This window comes from Mya arenaria, chromosome 1 (genome assembly GCF_026914265.1).
Source record: "Mya arenaria isolate MELC-2E11 chromosome 1, ASM2691426v1".
Taxonomy (NCBI): Eukaryota; Metazoa; Mollusca; class Bivalvia; order Myida; family Myidae; genus Mya; species Mya arenaria.
The window spans coordinates 55,349,399-55,363,617 of record NC_069122.1 but is presented as its reverse complement, the minus strand read 5'-3'; the positions used below and the strand labels follow the sequence as shown (position 1 = coordinate 55,363,617).

Below are 14,219 nucleotides of genomic sequence, written 5' to 3'. Positions count from 1 at the left end.
ACTATACTCAATTTAAAAAAAAAAATCATACAAACGTTTTATGTTTCTATGATTTATTTTGGCTGACTTTGTTCATAAATATCATTAATGTTCCTTGAAAACTTTTCCATAGCCTCATTTAGAAAACAATGAAATAAATACTATTTCAATGTGTTTTTATATGAAGCAGTTTTGAAAACGATACAAAGGCCACAACATGCTTGAAAGATACTTTATCTTACAAACCTGGTCTACTAGGTGAGAAAAAAACTTAGATAAAGGCCTCTTTTAGGAAAACTCAGAAATCTCGACCAGTTTATATCCCAATTTACAGGGTCAATATTACCACTAGATGTCGAGCCTCTCCACTCGTATGCTCCTTTTCTGACATTAGTTTTCGCCTTTGGTTATCTTTTTAACCAGTTCAAAGTTCTGGCATAGAGTCAGACCGGTAAGCTCGGCATAGTATGTTCAAGAAAATTAAGGATTTTACGCATGTATACTGACAATTAGTAATAACCTTACGTATGAAAGTCTTATTACTTGTGTCAATTATTATAAGTATATATATCGTCAATTTTCAGAAGTGAAGAAGAAGTCAAACGCCTCAAGGAAAATCAGTCACAGTATGTTATTTCTTCGTGATAATTACATTAAAGAGAAATGTTCAAATTTGTTCTAATGTTAATAGGTAGGGAGATACACAATATATTGCATGCTTTAATGATATAACTTATTTGGTTGTATTACTATTAGTAAGTACATTTGATTAACTATTACACGATATGAATAAAATACGTACTTTTTTTCACTGACAATTAACTTATTATTACACATATAAAACTGCGATTAATGTGGCCATTACAAAAAAATACCTAGTTATGTAATGTCTGAATAAAAGCATTTTTTCGTATATTTAGTTATCACATTTTTTAAGTATTATTTTTCTGTTGTTTCAGACAAAAAAATACAATAAGACAGCTTGAAGAGGAGAACGAAAGGTAATTGTTAAAAAATATCAAATCCATGATTTTATACAATTTCGATATGATAATAAAAGTATCAGCTTAATTAAGCTTTACCGATGCGTACGAATTTATATGCTGAGCAAGCAAGTTCCAAACCTAGAAGCAGGGAAATCATCCACAATATTCGTTTTATGGCATTTACATCATTTAAGAAATCTGAACGGTGAAGTTAGCCTATTGAACGGCTTAAAAATTAGACAACCAGGGAATTGTTATATATCATGTATGCGTAGTACTCAGTGTGAATTTTTCCATCGGCGACCGATTGTCGTCCGTCGTCCGACCGTCCATCAATGTTTGCTTCAAACGACATATTCCCCTAAACCATCCGGCCAAATTAGATGGAACATTACTTGAATATCGATCTGATAATTCCCTTTCAAAATTCTTTTAATAAATAGTTCCATATGGAACTCTGGTTTCCGTGGCGACCAAAGGGAACAGCTTTACAAATATTTTAGAAAAAAATAGGCCTGGAACCTATATATTTAGAGTATTACATTGTTTAAAAGGGCTCTACTGAGTTCTTTTTCAAAATATACGTCCATGGTTTAAACTAACCCATTCCTCGGGATAAAAACCCGGTTTAACTGGGTAAACGCCAAAGACATGGAACACAAACACAAAAAATCACAAACAAGAAACTTGGAAGAACAGCAAAAAAACAAACCCCACAAACAAGTTTCCACAAGTTTCTTGCATACTTATTAAGGAACATTTTTGAAAATAATTCATTGCACAGGAGCTACAATTACAAAGACATATTGAGTAATACTCTTAAACTAATTAGTCAAAATAACGCAAGAACCTGTGTTATCTCCTTGTTTTGTTGTGTGTATTGTGTGCAAGTTTGTAGATCAAATGAATATCGTAATTTTGCAGATACAATTTCATCCTCTATACATATGTATTATGTTTATCAGAATGAAATAAAGCTGTTAGATATGCATCGCTCAAATCCGGAAAAATAATTAGCTCTGCACTCCTTTTTTTCAGCTTTATAACTTAAATGTATATGTTTCAAAGAAAGGATAATATACAAACGTTGTAGATTGAGCGGCAAATGCAATTTTCAGTTCATTATAGTTCAACTTGTGTTAATATAATACTATTTAAATTCATGTTTGGATATTCTACTTTTTCATGATGTGAAACAAATGCATTTTTATTAGATATAACATAGCTAATATTAAAAAAAAAAAAAAAAAAATACTAACTAAATTTTAACTTGGAAATGCACATGTAGAACCGATAGAAATGTGGCCATTGCAAAAATAAAAAAAAAACATCGTTGTAATGACTCAATAAAAAAATAATCGCACTGTACTTCTAGTTATCACATGTTGTAAGTTTTGCTTTTTGTTGTTTCAGACAGGAAGTTGCAATTAAACAGCTCGAACATGGAAAAGGGAGGTAATGGTTTAAATGATTAATACATGATCTTCCTGATTGATAAATTAAATTATGACATAACATAACAGTATCAATGTCCATGTGTCGGTACTTTTCAATCAATAACGCAATCTGAACGGTGCAAATGAGATGAAACGGGGAATTGTCATATGTTTTGATTACATAGTATGCTTGAGGTTGAATTGATGGGGATTAATATTCAGTGTCGATAAATCATGGTCTTCATAAAACAATGGAGGCTCAAATATAACAAAAGTTAGCCATATAACAATTAGGTGATAAAAATGGTAACATATTTACTCTTTATCAATATTCAAAACCAAATACTGAATGAACAGTATATTGACATATTGAGCTCAATACAACGGCAACATCATTACCATTTTTGCAACTACATCACAGCTATGTCATATAAATATGGTAGTAGGTTTCTTAATATGACCGAAAAAGGAATTTTGAATCTGAGCAAGATCATACTGGATTGAGGGCTAGCTATACGTTTTAGCACTTTGTTGTTCCTCCAGATGTGTACGACACCTGGCAGTGTAGTCAGACAAGATTTCATTCCCGTTTTTGACCTGCTCTACAGTTTCTTTGTTGCGATTGGTCAAAATGTTATTGATGTTCAAAGATAAATGCAACATTGACACTAATATGTGATCGACGATTGGTACATGTGTTTTAGAAAAACACAGGAACAATACTTACCGAAAGTGTGACTTTCGTGTTAACTGATTAAAAATGTGTATGTTTATTGTATGAACATCGCATTAATGTTGTCATGTATTATTTTATCTATCAAATTTGCATCTTCAGGGCTGAAGAAGAAGTCAAACTCCTCACCGACAAACAATCAGAGTATGTATTTAGGCGTAATAAATATATAATATGTTTTCAATTTTATGTTGTTTATTCGTCGGGAGTTAAACGATATAATGCATGTTTAATAGTACGTATTATCTAGTTTCACTACTCTGAGTATGTCTACGCGATAAACTATTACGTACGATATTTTTAGTAAATACTTGAATTAAAACTGACCTATAATTTGTACATTCACATATATAATTGCAATTATAAAATAAAACACTTAGTTATGTAATGTCTGAATAGGATCATTACAAAGTATTTTCAAACATTTTGTCATTATTGTTTATCTGTGGTTTTAGACAGAAAATTGCATTTAAACATCTTGAACAGGAGAAGGCAAGGTAATGTTTAAACTAACTGTTTTCTGATTTTATGAATTATATAGATTAAATATTATGATGAAAGTATCTGTTAAATTAAGAGTTACCGACATGCGATTATTCTTATATAGAACAAGCAAATTGCAGGCAAAGAAAAAGAAATACCAATCATTGCATATCAAGTCAATTAAGAAATCTTAATGGTGATGTAAGCCCATTTAAACGGCGTAAAAATGAGACAATCGGAGAACACTCACGTATTCTGTAAGCATAGTAGGGTTGGGATTTTACTGCTTTTACATGTTTATGCGCATGATTCATTCGTGTTTATCAACGCCACCTAGTGGAAATTATATTAGTAACAAGGGGTAAAATGGAATCCTAATTCATTTAATGAAAGGTAGACAATAACATATCATTGTTTTTAAGCATACTTTGATAATTGTATATGATTGTATCATCAATATATTTCACGGAACGGACACTACAGGTTCGAGTTATTCGTTTCCTTGTAGGCCTATAGTTTAAGTATCTAGAAAGAATGAATTTCTATTCGTACACATCCGTATATGAAGCAAAAGTAGAAATCTTGTCTCTGTTTTAAGCCCGTATTATACGTTGTGTCTTCCAGATGGTTGCGGTTTGACCTCAATTATTTCATTAATCGATTGATGGATCAGTGATTGTCATCTTCACCTCAGTAGTAACTTTTAGTTATAGCTATTAACCAAAGGCATAGGGACGGACTGGTTATTTCGGTTTAATATATTTTAAAAATAATGTCAGAAGAACATTTACAAGCTTGGCCATAAATCACGTTACTGGTTTCAGGGATTTTATGTTCATATATTTTCCTTTTCTTCAGAGCTACAGAAGAAGGTGAACGTCACAAGGAAAAACTGTTGCAGTTTATATTTCAAGCGTAAAAAAATATAGCATAGGGGGCTGTTATGGGTTGTTTAAATATTTATATGCAAGTAGCTCAATGATAAACTGCATTTCTCAATACTAAGAATTATTTATTTGTTTTACTATTATTATGTTCGTGCGGTAAACTTGTACAAAATAAAACAAGTAATAAGAAATATAGCAATCAGATCAGTGTACTGTATTTTTATATATTACATTTTGAAATAATTGTTTCTCTTTTGTTTTAGACAGGAAATTACAATCAGACAGCTCGTACAGGAGAAAGAAAGGTAATGGTTAAGATATTGAATAAATGTGTTTTTTTACAAGTTATTAATGTTTAGATATGGTTATGAAAGTATCAGTTTAATTGAGATTTACAGATATGTGAGAATTCCTATGCTGAGCAGGAAAATTGCATTTCTTTACGAAACAGTATTAAAGGGGTTTCCTGAAACTCAGTTTAATACGTATAAATACATCATAACAACTTGGAATAATGTTTCTTATCCATGAAAAACGGAGTGCGTTTATAAAGAAATGTAAAACTATGTACAGAAACGATCATACGTGTACTACATAAACATTCAAAAAATATAAATGTATCTAAGTACATAAATGTCTCTGTGTCACTAGACTATTTGGTTCAATGCTAATATGTCGGGTTTGTATAAACTACGACAATTAGTGTTGATGTAGTATACATTGAACGAACATTATTTTTCACGAAAGCATTAGAACAAGTTTATGCATTTAGTATATATGTTCACGGTGACTTAAATGTACTAGTACAGCTCTTTTTGTACATGATATATAGTAGCAGTCGACCAAATGGGTACGGCAAAAACATCAACCAAAACAGTCAATAAGCTTGTTAAACGTTTAAGCACTGTCGTGTCCACCAGATGTGGACGACCCGTCAAGGCCCTGCTGGTCTATTTTTGTAAATTATGTTGGTTGACAGTATAGACGATTATTTTAAGTCTTAGTGTTTGTAAATCATTATAACTGTTATGTTAGTTAGCTTTTATTTTCTTTTTTATGTAATTGTTAAAATCTAACCGGTAAGTAAAGATAAATGCAACATTGGCATATATATATATATATATATATATATATATATATATATATATATATATATATATATATATATATATATATATATGATCGTTAATTGTCATGCTTTTAAAACAAATTCAGAGTGACAACCATAACCTAAATATATACTTTTGATTTGACTGATTAACAAAGTTTATAAATAATTTAATTATTTAAGTGAAAACGGAAGTTATATTTTCATAAACAAAGAACTATCATTTGATATGTCTGATCAAGTTCATTAATATGATTCCTGTTAATTGTTTGTAAGCATACTGTGAATTTGTTTTAAAATTGTCATGTTATACAATTTTGGTTGCGGTTTGGCCACAAATAATTTTAGATATCGATAATAGGATCAGTAATTATCCTTTTTGACTCTCTGGTTTTCGCCTTTAGTCATATTTCTAACCAGTTTAAAGTTATGGCATAGAGTCAGTCCGGTACCTTCGGCCTAGCATGTTAAAGAATATTGAGGTTTTTATGCATGTATACTGACAATAAGTAATAACCTAACATATGAAAGTCGCATTATTTGCGTCGGGTATTATAAGTATATATATTGTCACTTTTAAGAACTGAAGAAGAAGTCAAACGCCTCAAGGAAAATCAGTCACAGTATGTAATTTCGTCGTGATAATTACATTAAAGAGAAATGTTCTCATTTGTTCTAATGTTTATAGGTAGGGCGATACACAATATGTTGTATGCATTAATGATGTAAATTATCTGGTTGTACTACTATCAATAAGTCCACATGATAAACTTTTAAGCGATTTGAATAAAATCCTTACTTTTTTCACTGACAATTAACTTGTGAATACACCTAGAACCGCTAATAATGTGGCCGTTACAAAAATACTTTTGTTAAGTAATGTCCGAATAAAAGCATTTTTTCGTACATTTAGTTATCACATTTTTTAAGTATTATTTTTTTGTTGTTTCAGACACACCATTACAATAAGACAGCTTGAAGAGAAAAACGAAAGGTAAGTGTAAAAAAAAAACATGAATTTGGATTTGATAATAAAAGTATCAGCTAAATCAAGCAATACCGACGCGTACGAATACAGTTTTTAAGTATTATTTACCTGTTGTTTCAGACAAAACATTACAATAACACAGCTTGAAGAGAAGTACGAAAGGTAATTGTTACAAAATATTAAATCCATGATTTTATACGTTCGATACGATAATAAAAGTATCGGCCTAAACAAGTTTTATCGACGCGAACGAATTTCTATGCTGAGCAAGCAAATTCCAAACATAGAAGCAGATAAATCGGTCCCATTGTTCGTTTTACGGAATTTACATCATTTAAGAAATCTGAACGGTAGAGTTTGTCTTTTAAAACGGCTTAAATATTAAACAAACAGGGAATTGTTATACAGTATGTCTTGTATGCGTAGTACTCAGGGTGAATTAATAATGATTTAAACGACATATCAACCAAAACCATACGGATAAATTACACGGAACTTTATTTATCTGATAATTCCCTTTCAAAATTATTTAAATACTTAGTTTCATATGGAACTCTGGTTTCCGTGGCGACCAAAGGGAAAAACCCTACAAATATCTTAGAGTATTACATTGTCTAGAAGTACTCTACCGAGTTCGCTTTCAAAATATACGCCAGGGGTTAAAACTAACCACGTCCCCGGGATACAAGTTTATTGCATACTTATTTAGGAACGCAAGAACCTGTGTAATCTCCTTGTTTTGTTGTGTTTATTGTGTGCAAGTTAGCAAGTTAGAAGATCAAATGAATATGGTAATTTTTCAGATTCAATTTCATCCCATAAACATATGTATTATGTTAATCAGAATAAAATAAAACTGCTTGATATGCACCGCTCATAACCCGGAAATATAAATAGCTCTTGACTCCTTTTTTAGCTTTATAAATAATATGTATATATGTTTTAAAGCAAGGAGAAAAATACTAACGGTGGAGATTGAGAAGCAAATGCAAATTTCAGTTCTTTATAACTGTTAACACAAGTTAAACTTGTGTTAATAAGATACTATTTTAATTCATGTTTGGATATCCTACATTTTTATTAATGAATGTTCATGATGTGAAACAAATACATTTTTATTAAGTATAACATAGATAATATTTAAAAAGAACTGAACTTCAACTGAATATCGACTTGGATATGCGCCTTTAGAACCGATAAAAATGTGACCATTGCATAAAAAAACACATAGTTACGTCTAAAACAAAAACAACATTGTGCTGTTGTAACAACCCGTTCATTTTATCATTTCATCATTAAGTTAAATGCGCGATGGTAGTCAATGTCTTGTAAATGTAATGTCAATGTATCGTCTGTATGTCGTGCATGTATCTGTTATGTACTTGTTTAGTATGCAAGTGGTCATTCCGGTTCTCGTATGAGTGAGCTATTAATAGATATATAGGGGGCGCTTAATCTAACCAAATTACCCGTGCTAACCTTCCCGGCAAAATCACTACCATCTAAAGAACCGACGTGAACGGACCCACTATCGTGACGAATAGTATAATCTTGCATCCGAAATATTATTTATCATATTGCTGCCGGTATGTTTTAATTATGATACCTCATGCATTGTTGTATTCCTCTTATTCATCAGGATAGTATTATTGCATTATTGTAATAATGATGTTTTATCGTTGTTGAAACTATATTGTAAAAAAAGTATCAATTATGTTTACAGGCTTATTTCGTAAGTCTACGAAATAAAACAATGGAAAAGAACTACTGGTTATATTGTACTTCTAGTATTCAATGATGTAATTTTTTGTTGTTGTTTCAGACAGGAATATGCAATTAAACAGTTCGAACAAGAAAAAGGGAGGTAATGGTTAGAGTGATTAATACATTCATTTTATGAATAAAATTTATAAAGTTTTGATATGAAAATTACTAAGAAGAAGACATAACAGTATCAATGTCCATGTTTCGGTACTTTTCAATCAATGAGGCAATCTGAACGGTGCCAATGAGATGAAACGGAGAATTGTCATATATTGTGAATGCATAGGATGTTAAACGTTTAAGCACGGATTTGTTTATCATATGTGGACGATCCGTCAACACCCTGCCGGTCAATTTTTGTAAATTATGTTGGTTGACAGTATCAACAATTATTCTATGTCTTAGTATTTGTAAATCTTTATAACTCTTATGTTAGTTAGCATTTATATTCTGTTCCTTTAAAATTGCCAAATCAAACCGGAAATTAAAGATAAATGCAACATTGGCATATATATGTATGATCGAAAAGTGACATGATTTTTAAACAAAATCATTGAGACAACCATAACATAGATAGTTACTTTTGTTTTGACTGATTAACAAAGTTTAAAAATGTATTTAAGTGAAAACGGAAGATATATTTCCATAAACAAAGAACTTAATCATTTAATTTGTCTGAACAAGTTCATTAATATGATTCGTGTTCCTTGTTTGTAAGCATACTATTAATTTGTTTGAAAATTGTCATGTAATATAATTTTGGTTGCGGTGTGGCCACGAATAATTTAAGAAATCGATAATAGGATCATTAATTATCCCTTCTAACGTAAGTTTTCGCATTGGTCATATTTCTAGCCAGTTCAAAGTTCTGGCATAGAGACGGACCTGTAAGTTTGGCGTAGTATTTTCAAGAAAAGTAAGGATTGTACGCATGTTTACTGAGAATTGGTAATAACTTTAAGCATAAAAGTCGCATTACTTGTGTCAAGTATTATAAGTATAAATATTGTCTAAACATTCTAATGTTCATCTAAAAGAAAGCATATCGGTCTCATCGTTCTTGTTATGGCACAAATTGTAGACCAAGAAGTAGACGTTTTGGTAAAAATGTTCATGTTATGACACATTCTTAATAAGTAAAGAAATGTGAAAGGTGAAGTTAGCCTATTCAAATGACTTTAAAATGAGACAAACAGTAAATAGTCATACATTTCATATACATACCCGGGGGGGGGGGTAGCTTCTTCCAACGCCCACCTTCTGTCCACCGTCGTCCGACTATCAATTAACATTTGTTTCAATCAAAATCTTCTCCATAACCGCCATGCCAATTTTGATAAAACCTCTCTGGGATCTTCCTTTGATGGTGCCCTTCCAAGATTGTTCAAGTAAATGCATTTTATGCAAAACCCTCGTTGCCGTGGCAACCTAAAGGGACAACTTCTAGACAAAATACATGAGGCCTAGAGCTTTGATATTTAGTTACATTGCCTAGCAGTCGTAGAACAATTTTGTTCAAAATTATGCACTTGGGGTCTAAACTGGTCCCGCTCCCTGGGGAACAAGTTTCGTACATACTTGTTCAGGGATATTTTTGAAAGTCTTCTTTTTTGAAACCACAATACCTTGATAGTTTGAATGTAGATTTATATGGTTGTCCTCAATTAATTGTGTTCAAACCACCATGCTTTTGGGGTCATAACTGGCCCAACTCCGGGTGCCAATTTCCCTATATACTTGTATAAGAATAATATGTAATTTATATTTTGAAAAAGTAACAATATGTCAAATATAAGTCTCTCTCTCTCTCTCTCTCCCCCTCCTATATATATGCAATCTTCTTTTTGATATTTTCTGAAGTTAAAAGAAGAAAGCTTATTTGTTGTTGTTTTTTCAATATGTTTTTTTGATATTAAGTTGAATATATTTTAATGTAGGAAAGGAACTAATGTTCAGATTCCTCCAGAAGAAGTAGATGCGATGCGCATACCTGAACAGACTGAACGCTCAGGGAAAGGGATTATTGGGCAAGGTAAGCTATATAAAACAAAGTATTTACTTCTCGAAAATACCACCAATATGCATGTGCATACCCCAAGTCTTTCCAAGTGTGTCCCTACATTAACATAACGGAACAGAACAAAACAGAGAAAAACATTAGTTTTACGTGTAAACATTAAAAATATGATATATTTACATATACATATATCAACATTATAACCATTATGCAGTGAACGATTATTTCTTTTTTCGAAATTTATTGGTGAACTGAAAACAAAAAATAGTAACCCCTTGATAGTTAATATACATTTAAGTCAGTATAATATCAATTGACTTTCGTATTTACATATACATGTTAAAACAATCATTTTCAAGATATGACTTACTGACATAAAAACTAAACTGTAAAAATCTAACCATACATGAGGATAACTAGTATTATAAAATCATAAATGTTAATGTATAGTTCTTGAAAACACATGTGTGCATTATCTACAGGAACCTTATAAAACGAAAGCAGGTATGACATTTAAATAACTGTCATTGTAAGTACGGGCTGGAAATGATAACAGAAGGCTTTAATGTAATATGCATCTCCTACACGTAATACAAAACATTATTCCTATAATCAAATCAGCGTAAATAGTATGCTTAAATTATGTAACGATGCGTTGTAGATTATAACTATTTCTACAGTGCATAATTTGACATTGTCATATTAGTTTGTGTCACACAGTACATTAATTCCTTTCAAAATGCGAATTGAGCTTTAAAATAAACGTAAAATATCAATCGGTATTACATAAAATTAGTGTGGCCAATAGTTTGTTATGCAAAGCATTAAATCCCCAATATATCATTCTCATTCTCTTAATTCTTTTACAGCATTTGGTTAAAGTTTAAAAAACAAATGTGAGGATATCTGAAACACATTGACAAAGAGATAATATTGTTGTTCTACTCATAACGTTAAATTGCTAATCATCACCGTTGAAATATATATATATAATAATGTGGCCAACAATTAAAGTTTAGCAAATGCCCTTGACATTTTTTTCTATCAAAAATTGACAAGCGAGGATGACGTTTGAAAGAAGTACTCTAGACGCTTGAAGGTTTACAACATTGCATTTTAATTGAGCTATGTTTCAATTTGAAGCCATCCAATAGTTTCCGAGCTCTGCTCAAGACAAAAGACAGGCGAAGCTAAGAAGAAAACAAGAGTAATGATATTCTATAAACGTATAAACACCTAACATCATTTTTTTCAAAATTATCAACTTTTTATTTAAAAAAACGATATATCACTGAAGTTCATAAGTGTCATAATACGCATTTAATTAGGAAATGGCAGTTTACATATCAACAAGATCGATGAATGATTACAATTCTTACAAAATACTAACATAAAGTATGCTGAATCAATTCTATATCGAACGTATTTACATGATTAAAGAGAGGTTACAAATACAATAAATAATTTGTCTGTTTACGTGTTAATAACGGTTTGTGTGTTTCGTCATGAAAGTAAATTTGCAATAAATATATGAAAAACTATAGAAACAGGTCAATAAGTTAAACGCTTCAACATGATTCCCGCTCAAGGCAAGGGCCAATCCGGAGACACAGAACTACAACACAAACATACAAAAAACAACAAACAAAATATACACTATATTAAATAAGGGATGTTTTTCAATGAGTGTTGGATACCTTTTTAAAATTGTCAGCAAAATGTAAATATACTTGGAAATTCAACTAGGTTCTGTGCACAAACTCACACTTCTTCTAACAATCCGAAATAAATGGAAATAGCATATCTTATGTTAAATTACAAAATACACACCTTGTTTCTTTGCTTTCGTCTGGCGCTTGACAGAATGTATGGTTAACAGACGTAAGCTGATTGACAGACGAATATTTAGGTACAAATCCAGATTGGAATGACGTTACAACATTGTGTTTCAGGAAAAAAGAGATAAATGAATCTTAATAGTATGTTCGAGAGGTTTACCTCGCACACTTAACAAAGAAAAGGGCCTACGGTTACGTCTCATGATGGTCGTTTAGAATCTGCACAGACATGCGCGAGTTTTCACTGACTTGGGATGTTTCAAATACTCATTTAAGAGTTGAAAAGAGTTCTTATGGGTGTAGACAATTATGATGAGACTTCATTTAGTATAACAACATTAACTAAATCCGATCCACAAGCTTTAAAATTTAAAAGTGTATCGGGCATCGGCTACTTCCATAATTGTCACGTGTATGCCAGAAATACTGTCGGAGTGATATAATGCAACTGCGTATTGACAGTGCAGTGCTAGCATGCTTAATAAATTTCCAAAATTCGGAGGATTTATTTAAAGGGTCCCGAAGCGTTGATGCTTTGTAACGGATTAAATCGTTTTTTGGTTTCTTTGAAGTTTGTAAGAGGGCATTTTTACAGAGTAATTTGTTGCTGATAGTGCTTGTTTGGTTTCTTAGAAATTTGTTACAGGGCATATGTACATAGTAATTCGATGTTATGTTTTAATTTACCTTTTTACAGGGCAGGTATCGAATTGATTTACGAATTTTATTGTGAAACAACACAGGCTCAGAGGTTAAAATTTTAACAATCTTTTTAAAGGTTTACATCAACGAAAGTAGTTTGCCTGTTAATTGTGCAGTTTATGCATCTTAAATTGGATCACTGCAGCAATCCCAATAACGATAGGAAATTAGAGCACCAATGCGATCATAATACCCTATGAACACGTACACATTACATTGAATGCAGAGTGTGATTTCTTTCATGTTTGAGTAGACAATGAATAGGACAATGATATCGACATAGTTTGTTCGAGATGAACACCCGCCTAGTCAATAAGCACCAACAATTATTCACAAACCCTTTGAAAGAAGAGAGTTGTACATGACTAATTGTGTAACAGGGTGAATTAAAATGCGCAATATCAAACGCCAAGTCCAAGATTAATACTTTTTAATATAAATACTTCTTAAAACAGTTCTTAAAACGACGCATTTCAACTCCTCTGTCCTCCTTCTCCCTTTCGCTCATGAACACTCAGTTTATATAGAAATCATTAATGTCAGCCGACATCTCAGCGGGGACGCTAATTCATGTTATCTTTAAAACCTTTTTTGGCGGACACGTGTTGACTGACTCCGAGTGTTTTGGCTGTGACTTAATGTTCTTCAAATATTTTACGTTTTCAAATCATTTGGAAGGAGAGAATACTATATACAAGTCGCTTTTATTTTTAATAATGTTTTTTTTTATTTGTTCCCAGTTTTAGTACAATGATGCTTTTTATTATGAAACTCTATGATCACACAGTTTTAAACCTTTTATTTTATAAGGCAGACTGTGTGTGATGTGTTTTGTTTCTAACGATGACTGCATCGTATCTTTGAAAAGTATTTGCATTAGCTGCTCTGCATTGTTTCCCTCCGTCTGCAGATAAAGTTGGGATCTCTAATCATTGAAGTACTTGGGGTTTACATTTTCGTTTTTTTACTGTTATTTGTTTTATTGATAAGTTTCCTCAAGTTAATGCATACTTTGATAAGATTTACCTTTTGCGTTTTATCTTTATTAAGAATTGTTGGGATAAGAGTGAGGTTTGTGCACATAAATTGGTTAAAAACCCCAGTAAATTTGCATTTTACTGACCGTTCCAAGGCGGTACCTAACAATTATTGATAAACATACCAATTATATATATAGTATTTATGCACCGTGCTGTTTGTATAGTTTTGTGCTGTTCTATGTTTCTTGTTTGTGAGTTTGTGTTCTATGTCTTTGGCGTTTGCCCATTGGCACTAAACCGGGTTTATGTTGCTACTGA

General features: G+C 31.6%; 1 protein-coding gene across 9 annotated transcripts in view; it reads left to right on the top strand.

Moving 5' to 3' along the window:
* Positions 1–14,219, top strand: part of LOC128229958 (desmoplakin-like) — a 264,609-nt gene that overhangs the window by 244,538 nt on the left and 5,852 nt on the right. For 8 of the 9 annotated variants that reach the window (XM_052941905.1, XM_052941896.1, XM_052941932.1 and 5 more), the window contains 11 exons: positions 564–605; positions 939–980; positions 2,379–2,420; positions 3,237–3,278; positions 4,476–4,532; positions 4,768–4,809; positions 6,194–6,235; positions 6,565–6,606; positions 6,721–6,762; positions 8,423–8,464; positions 10,302–10,396. In XM_052941905.1, the coding sequence (XP_052797865.1) occupies positions 564–605; positions 939–980; positions 2,379–2,420; positions 3,237–3,278; positions 4,476–4,532; positions 4,768–4,809; positions 6,194–6,235; positions 6,565–6,606; positions 6,721–6,762; positions 8,423–8,464; positions 10,302–10,396 (530 nt within the window). The remainder of the gene's footprint in view (positions 1–563; positions 606–938; positions 981–2,378; positions 2,421–3,236; positions 3,279–4,475; positions 4,533–4,767; positions 4,810–6,193; positions 6,236–6,564; positions 6,607–6,720; positions 6,763–8,422; positions 8,465–10,301; positions 10,397–14,219) is intronic. The other variant, XM_052941942.1, reaches the window with a different exon arrangement.